Raw genomic sequence first — 9030 nt, 5'->3', positions numbered from 1 at the left:
CATGGCTCCTGGCAGTGTTGTATCATAAGATATTAAAATATTTAATTATTATCATGACTATACGTTCTTTAAATTCGTTTATTTACAATATAGATGGTCCTTGTACCTTCGTGAAATTCTTTATTTTTTTATTTTTTTTAAATGTTCTTTTATGAAGACAAAGGTCTTACAATGAAAGAACATAAAGATTACAACAGTATTTCATGAAAATCTCCCTTTTTTGTATATGTGCATTGTTCTACATGCTAGCCAATTTTACCCCCATGGATTAGTGAAACAACTGGGGGGGGGGGGGGGGGGGGGGCAGCACTATTTACCACATAGCAAAAATGAACATGAGTTAGTCTATATTAATATATGACATTTTATTAGATGCCTTGAAAAAAGTATTTCCGTCTGCTAGGAGCCTATACTGTACTAACCCGTGAATATTTCTTAATATTTTTTAATCCCAAAAGAGAAAAAAAAGTTTTAAAATGAAAACACAAATGACAAAACCAGATACAGGTTGGAAGTTTTGATAATTTAATTCATATAAAAAGAGATAAATAAACATTTATCTGCCTCCAAAACCTATTTTATATATTATCAAAATGAAAAGACAACCTTTAGAATATGAAATAACAATTTAAGACACCATCTATTATATATAAAGCATATTGTTCTTCTTTGGATTGAACTTTTATTTCAAGTTGGTGCAAAATGCTGCCACCTAGTGGTACTGTATAGTATTGCAGAAGAGTAGCAAAAGATATTTCTCAATATTTAAATTGATGTAAAACAGACAGACAGCCTTCCTGCTGTGTTTTTCCTTTTTCCATTCATTTTTTCTGTTCATCATGTTTTGACTCTTTCTGTCTGTCGTCTGAATGTTCTTTGGTATTTTCTCCCCCCTCTTCAGATTCTCTTCCCGCACTTTTCTCTTTCTCATTTTCAGGCTCAATCTCAGCACCATCTCCTTTCCCTGGTCTGTCATCTCCTTTCTCTCTGCTCTTTGCTCCATCATCTTCTATTTTCTGATTGCCTGGGTCCTTCACACCTGATTTATCTCCCTCCACTGTCCTTTCTACATCCTCTTTTGCACTTTTTGTGCTTTCTCCATCTCCCTCTTTGGTCACATCCTTAACGTCTTCTCCCTGTCCCTGTTTTTTTACTTTTGCATCTGAACTCTCCTCTTCTTCTCCCTCTGCTTCTTCTCGCACTAAAGTTACCTCCCCACCCACCCCTTCTTCTCTTCCCCCCGCTATTTCTCCCTCTTCTCCATCTTCTGACACCTTAGTCCCCAGTGCAGCCACCTCCCACTCAAGCTGCACCACCCTGGCCTGCATCTTGCGGTTGCTTGACTCGAGCTCCATCATCAGTCGAGCTAGTTTGGTTTGCAGGATTTCCAAGTTTTCCTCCAGTCTTTGTATCTTGGTTTCCACGTTCTCCACCTCCGCCTCCACTCCATCACCACTTTCCTCCAACATGCCCATCTTGATGAGGATCTGTCTGCCTTTCTCCTCAAGATGACATTTAGCAGCAGGGAACTCAGACAGCACGTCTGTCAAGTCTTCTTTTGACAGGCTGAACAGGTCGGAGTAGCCGATGCTGCGGATGTTGGCAGTGCGACGATTGCCTGACTTGTTGCCTACAAGAATACATGTTGTGAGTTATTGACATTTTTTGACAAGTGTTGAAAAAGCAAAATATATTATGCTACAGATGCTGTCCCAATTCAGAGTTTAAAGGCACCATAAATACCTATATTTGATGTCTTAAGGTCAATAAGTTTAATATGTAACTATTTATATTTTAAAGTTGAGCTGTGTTCACTCTGTGCTGCACAATTTCTAAGTTCAGAATTTGATGTTATATTTTCACAATCTATTAAATAATTTCTATCAGCATGTTATGAAGAAAAAACATAATTAATGCTGGAATACTGTATGTCTTTTTTTTACCAAAACTACATGTGTATCAGTAATGTGGTCAAAATCTAATATTGCTTGTTTTTTTTCCGTTAAGTCTTTCACTCTTGGCTTACCTTTGATGTTGAGGATGCTTATTTCCCCAAAGAAGTTCCCTTCACTCAGCACAGCAAACTCTGTGACCCCATCATCAGCTACAACTGCAAGTTTTCCCTCTTTGATGATGTACATTTCATGGCCTACATCTCCTTTCCTGCAGACATACTCTCCTGGACTGAACACCTACCAAACAAAAAGCATGAAATACTCCTTAAGCAACTCTTTTCTCAAAGCGTTGCTGATTTATTGGATTGTAAACTAGGCACAGCAACAAGGATGAATTCAAATCTACACAATTAAGGCATAACTTTGGACATATCCATCCCCTGTTGTTCCAGTGACTAGTGACCACCACATTGTATTTTCACCTGAGGGTTTAGCTTTAGCACCAGCTCCTCCAGCAGACTCTTCTCACAGCTCTGGAAGATGGTGACTTTGGAGAGTGTTGGAAGATGAACACTGACAGCGATCTCTGTCCTCAGGTGTACGGGCAGCTGCTGCAGGATTTCATTCTCTCTCATGATCTTCTTGTTTATGTAAAGATGCTGGTACCAGTTATCGATACGCTGTCGCAGCTCCTTGCTAATGTGATGGCTACGCAGGTATGCCTTCACCTGAAGGAGGAGAAGAAGAACAGTGTTTCCTTTATATGAAATTAAATTAACACCAAGCCAAAAAATGTATAAAGTATGTATGTATAAAGTAATCTCACAGGCCTTTCTTTCAGTTATGTTTCATAGCATGTTTTTCAGAGAAAATTACAGAAACTGTCAGGAATAAGACTACTTTCTAAATTATTTTTTTTTAAATCAGTTTTTTTGTTCGCAAACACCATGTCCACAGATCGTCAGAACTGTTTGTAGTCCATTTTTAAGGGGTCACAAATTAAAAGGAAGTGGCAACAAACTGTGTTTTATATTATCAAGCAATCAGTGTTCATATAACTTTTATACAACTTTACTGCTGTTGATTTGCTGAATAGAGGAAGACAGAGTTGGTGAGACTTTTGACCTTCAAGAGGCGCTTAAGTTGAAATTTCCAACGGGGAACTCTGCAAAACTGTTGAATGGAACTACAGTAAAAGTCGTCAAAGTCTACATTAACTGTCTTCCAACTTACCAGCTCATGGTTTGGGAAGAAGACATTATCACGATCTCTTAGACTGGTGATAACATTCCCAACATTGCCAACAATCGATGCAAACACCAGCACTGCAATGAGCAGATCTGCAATCATAAACAAGAACTCCTCCTCCCTTTCTGGCAGCAGGTTGTCTCCTACTGTGGTGAAAATCTGGGCAGAGAACCAGAAGCAGTAAAAGTACTGACGACGCATGGAGGCAAACTCTGGGTTGGTGGTGTTGGGGTAGACCCAACGATCACTCCCAAAGCCAATGTAGCTGGAGAGTGCAAAGTAAAGACAGGCATTCCAGTGGATCAACACAAAGATGTAGATCATAAGTTTGGCGATGCGGAAGGTGTTTGGGTAGGAGGTTCTGGTCTCCATGCGGTCCATGGCCTCGTTGAGTCGTGGAATTCGCAGAAGGCGATTGATCCGAACCATTGGAGTTTGGATGCCAAAGACAAAGTAGAGGAGGTCGGTGGGCAGCAGTGAAACCACGTCCCTTAAGAACCGTTTAGAGTGGAGGTAATGCTTCTTCAGCTGGTTTACGTCCCTGATCATGATGCCCTGATCCAGGTAACCTGGAGACAGGAGAACAAGGTTTAAAAATCTAAAAGCACACCTCATGCACTGATGCAAAAACCAAGTCAAGGCACATTCACACTAACTGTTTAAGGGTTAACAAATCCATCTTCCTTCAACAAAGTTAAAACTGATTTCATATCATGCAAGAATCTAAGGCAGAAAGATGTCTATGATCATGCTAGTGAAATTTGTCAACATCCAAGAACTCAACATTATTGCTCCGGAGTTTCCTGTGTGGGAGTTAAAATTACAACTAGCCCTATACAGCTAGCATTACTGTGGTCTCTCTTCCCCCACTGTGGTAGTAGGGCTGACAGTTGGACAGGTCGTGGTTCACACAGGGAAATAAAATATGTATGAAACATTTCTGAATGAAACATAAACAAACTGATGAAAGCACTGTCCCAACAGTGTGAACAAAGAGCTGAGAACAACAAACACAGAGGGAGTTTGACTTCACAACTTTTCTTAAAAGTCATTACTCAACGATATATATACTATATATATATATATATATATATATATATGTAGTGAGGATATATTTGATATCTACTATATTAATGTTTAAAATGTGGCATATTATACCTTTGATGTCAGGCAGAGTCAATATGGATTTGACTTGAAGACTGGTTTGCCTGTCAAAGTCCAGGAGAGACCCAATACAGTACTGCTCAATTATGGGGTGTTACTTTCAGGATACTGCAGAAGTAATTTTTTTTTACAAAACATCATCATGCCATGTTTGTATCCCCAGAGAGTAATTATTTCTTAGTCTACAGAAAATAGTCCTTTCATGTCAAATGGTTATTTTAAGAAAAATTGATACATTATGAGGCTCTAATCAGTCTATCTGGAGAAGGTCTAGTCTCCAAACAAAATTGTCCAGAGAGGTGTATAACAACAATTTCAGTTAGATTCTGAGAGTTTTGTTCTGTTTTCAATCCCTGTAAAAACAACAACAAAAACAAAGAGCATTTACCTGTGTGAACAGTGATGATCATGTCTATGGTGTACATGAGGTCTGACAGATAATCCAGAGTGAGCCACACGGGCAGGTAGCTCAGTGCGATGGTAGTGAAGCATGTTCTGAGGAAACATAACCAATAAGACTTCACAGGTTATGTTTTTAGATATATACTAATTATACTTTACATTCATCATATCTGATGTTTGTACCTCAGGATGATGATCACAGAGTTGTAGACGATGGGAAAGATCATGACCTGTAGCCACACATAATAAAAGTGTTCTGCTGGATCAACCAGCCAGTCATTCCAGCTGAGGGGGAAAGATGAAGAAGAGATTAGCCACGATGGTTGTGGTGTGACATGATGGCAACTGTCACAAAGATAATGTGGTTCATGGTAGTATTTCTGAAGTTATGGGGACTTTTCTTGTAAAATAAGTAGACTTTGAAACCTTTAAATATCAGTTAGATTACTCTATGGTAATCTAAACATGTAAGTTTTTTCAACAGTGGCTTCGCTTTCTGGTTTGTAAGGACTTTATCGTCCGCCTGTCATGTTTAAATGTGGTTTGTTGGTAAATATGGTAATGTTAAAATCTTCCAAGAAATTAAAATGCAAAACATGAACACAGAACAGCATACACTCATTTAAACTTCCTTATATTAACTTCATGATCAAAAAATATCAGACAGCATTATATTTTTTCTTGTGAAAACGTCTAGATCAGCTGTTAATGACTCACTTGACATTCAGAAAGTTGTTACGTTTCCCTTCTTCCTTGACTCCATCTTCTCCGTCCTCGTTCACTTTCTGCCCTCGATGCCACCTGAGCAACCTCTGCCATTTGTCCCCTCCGATACTGCCATCATCTGTTTTATCCATCCTCCAAAGGTAACCCTTTAACTAACACATTTTTCAGTGAGACTCTCTAGAAGTCCATCTTTCAGGGACGAGTAATCAGACACCCCCTTTAGACACCTTGACATATAGTCCACCTAACAACCGAGCAGGTCCACCTGAGCTCTGCTTGGCGATGCTGGTCTCTATGGAAGGAAACCACAACAGATGTCATGAGTCCTCTGAGAATTCTTCCATCGCCTAGAAAACCAAAGAGGTCTCCTTCCACTGTGGATCACAGAGTGACTGATGGAGACAACATACAATAACTGGAGTAAAGAGCCCACTGTGACACTGAGCCTCACTGTCAATAAACATACAGAGTGCAGGGTTAATGTAGAAATCATAAACTGTATAGGCTACTACTTTAGTGTGTTTTTTTATTAGTTATTTTCAGGGTAAATCTAGTCCAAATGGAAAAAAAAGATTCCACTGAAAATGAGTCTAATGGGTATATTATAATCCTAAGAATATACTTATATTTATAGCATTTATTTATATTTATAGCATCCCATTAATCCAGCCATATATACCCAATAATTCACTTTTTATTTTAGTCTACATCTGTACATTTTGTAATTACTGTACATAGCACAGATACTTGCACTTTCTGCTTATTGTACTTCTGGTGAGATGCCAAACCTCATTTCGTTACTCTATACTTGTATAAGTGTAATGATAATAAAGTTGAATCTCATCTCATCATCTAATCTCATCAGTGATTAAATGAAATATATATTTATGTATATTAAAAATACGTTCGTACATGTTTTAAATGTGACATCTGAGTTCATTGTTCCATATAACTATTTTGTCACTCCTATTGTGACAACATAAAGATTTTTTTTTCTGTTGCTCCATAGGAAGCATTTTTATCTGCCAAGGGGGGGCCAGCAAAAAAAGTTTGGGGTTTGGGAACCTCTGATGAGGGCATCCATTTCCATGACAGGCCTACAAACCAGTCCATCTCGCTATGTGCTAAGTGCATAAAAAGCTGTTTTGACTTGGATTTGAGAATTTTGTCAAATTGGTACATTCAAGGTCAAATGTGATGCTCAGACTGAGCTTGATTAAGATTTATTAGCCTATTCATTTCTTACTTTATTGCAGGTTTTTGTACTCGGCCTACTACATGTTGCCAAATTTATTCACTTATTTTCTTAGTCTTGGCACATTCTACATATTTTTTTTGACAAACATATAAGGATACATCCATAAAAGAAATAAAGGACAGAGAAAAGGGGAAAAGGTACGGAAGAGGATTAGGGCCTCACAAAAAAATAGAGTTCTGACTTTATTCTCAGAATTCTGACTTTAAACTCAGAATTCTGAGAAAAAAGTCAGAATTCTGAGTTTAAAGTCAGAACTACGGGTACCTGTAAGGACCAACTCCGGTTGATAGTCACTGTGCAGGACCGTGCAGGACTGACTGGAGCATACTGGAGTGGGAAACAGCAGCAAAAACCGTGGCATGCTTTGTCACTGCTGTGTGCACAGTTATAGTTTAATGATACTGTATTTTGTTTTTTTGCAAGATGGTGTACCACCCAGGTGAAACTTTTGTGTAAACTACTATGGAATTGCTTAAACGAGTAGCCAACTTACTCTTTTCACCACATTTACATTCAGTTCTTTAGTTGAATGTTGATGAAGCCCCTTATTCCATATAGGTAAAAAGAGGTAGGGTAAATAAGGTTTAAAAAACAGTATTTTGACATATGTATGTTACAAAGAATTTTATTATCATTCATATTGGACACAAATGTAAGAAAGATATTAGTCCGCTGGCATTAATATTGAAGGAAGTGTGTGGACAATTATGAAATGCAAAATGAATAACATTCAGTCCTGCACAGTGACTATCCACCGGAGTTGGTCCTTACAGGTACCTGTAGTTCTGACTTTTTACTCAGAATTCTGAGAATAAAGTCAGAACTCTATTTTTTTTTTTTTTTATGTGTGGCCCTAATCCTCTTCCGTAAAAAGGAAAGAAGAGAAAAGATAAAACATGTTAAGGCTACTATCGGCCCGAACACATTAAGCAGAAACTTAACATATGACATTTTGTGTAGGCTGTATGTAAATCAACCAAAAAGCTTTTTTCTCTTATTTTGGGTACCGTACTTGGAAGCCTTCAGCTTCATACAGCAGAGAGAGGAGAGAGGAGGAGAGCAGCGTCGCGGTGGGTGTGAGTCAGAGAAGTCGTGTGGGCGGAGTCAGAGAAGTCGGGTGGGCGGAGTCAAAGTAAGATGGCTGCGGGTGAGAGGAGAGTGTTTGAGAAATCATCAAATGGGATGTTTATCTGTCTCTAACAGGATGCCCGGCAGTCAGAATGAAGGAGTGCTTGATTCGTTAGCTTCCGCGGCTCAGTGTGGTCTAGCCTGCCAGTTGTCTCCAGGTTACTTGCGAGCTTTTCGTGCGTTTACTGCTCTGACATTGTGGAATTCATTAGCGGCTAGCCGTTAGCAACCAAACCAGCGCTAACTCACTAGCAACCCCGCTAGCAGGCATCCGTGGAAAATCAACACCTCGAAATAACTGTTGAGACTGCAAAAGAAAACAAAGGTGAGTAACCCCAGCTTTATTGTATGTGAAGGTGCGCTTTAACTTCATAAAAACACTAAATACGCGGCTGACATTTCCAAGTCAGCTAATTATCTTTGCAGTATCAACTAGCTTTGCTACATCATCTCGCTGTTGATGTTGTAGTTTTCCGTGAGCCTCTTCGGTTCGCTTGTATGAGATCTGACGCAGGGCGATGACTTAAAGAGCAGGCGTAAAGACCAGATGCTGTTAATATAATGTTCTAATTAATCAATCGGACTAAAGTCAAGTAGATTTGATGGTTGTACTCTGGAGCTGTCTGAGCTACACACTGACCCAAAACACTGCAGTGACTTTAATCTGTGAGTTATATGAGTGCATGTCGTAAACTCCACCTGAGAAAGTGCTTTTGTAGATATCTTAACAAATGGAGGGGAAAAACATAATTATGCTATGAAATGAATTAATATCTTGATTAGAGTTAGATAGAGTTGCAGCTTTATTTACATTGTCACTGATTGTATTATGGTGGAAGTAATGCACTCAAGTGTAGTGATGGGTATTGGATGTCAGTACTTATTGACTTTTGATTGCAGTGTGTTTGCAACACAGAGTGTTGAATACTTTGCCTTGCACTTTAGTCTTCACCTTAAAGCTGCTTTGCACTTTTAGCTGGATCAGGGGTGGGCAATTGGCGGCCCCCATCAACCCTCAATGTGGCCCTCAGTTCAATTTTGACATATCAAATAATAAGATACACTCTTAGAAATTCACCTGTTAAAAAACGGTAAACAACTGGCAGTAGGGTTGCCAGGAAGTTACTGTAAAATTAACGGTATATTGCTGTTGCTGAAATTTACAGTTTTCTACAGTTTTTGTAAATACAGCAAAAATATGTTATTTTA

The 9030-nt window shown here is 38.8% G+C and overlaps 1 protein-coding gene across 1 annotated transcript; it reads right to left on the bottom strand.

Annotated features, from left to right (window-relative positions):
- Nucleotides 1-416: 416 nt before the first annotated feature.
- Nucleotides 417-4992, bottom strand: cnga4 (cyclic nucleotide gated channel subunit alpha 4). The gene is made up of 6 exons (XM_061053125.1): nucleotides 4893-4992; nucleotides 4696-4802; nucleotides 3129-3712; nucleotides 2378-2623; nucleotides 2027-2192; nucleotides 417-1630 (listed from the first exon to the last, which is right to left on the bottom strand). Exons 1-6 carry the CDS (start codon nucleotides 4934-4936, stop codon nucleotides 822-824), a joined length of 1956 nt encoding a protein of 651 aa, XP_060909108.1. The 5' UTR covers nucleotides 4937-4992; the 3' UTR covers nucleotides 417-821.
- Nucleotides 4993-9030: the final 4038 nt, after the last annotated feature.

This window comes from Labrus mixtus, chromosome 13 (genome assembly GCF_963584025.1).
Source record: "Labrus mixtus chromosome 13, fLabMix1.1, whole genome shotgun sequence".
In the NCBI taxonomy this organism is placed as follows: Eukaryota; Metazoa; Chordata; class Actinopteri; order Labriformes; family Labridae; genus Labrus; species Labrus mixtus.
Note: the sequence above shows the minus strand (reverse complement) of the source record. Positions and strands in the feature narration are given on the sequence as shown.

What these genes read in the sequence shown, in the direction of transcription:
- cnga4 (XM_061053125.1), bottom strand. Translation starts at nt 4,936, where the DNA reads ATGATCTTTCCCATCGTCTACAACTCTGTGATCATCATCCTGAG. An exon ending in TCTGTGATCATCATCCTGAG is followed by an intron (nt 4,803 to 4,892) that starts GTACAAACATCA and finishes ATGTTTCCTCAG; the next exon opens with AACATGCTTCACTACCATCG. An exon ending in AAGCATCCTCAACATCAAAG is followed by an intron (nt 1,631 to 2,026) that starts GTAAGCCAAGAG and finishes GTATTCTTGTAG; the next exon opens with GCAACAAGTCAGGCAATCGT.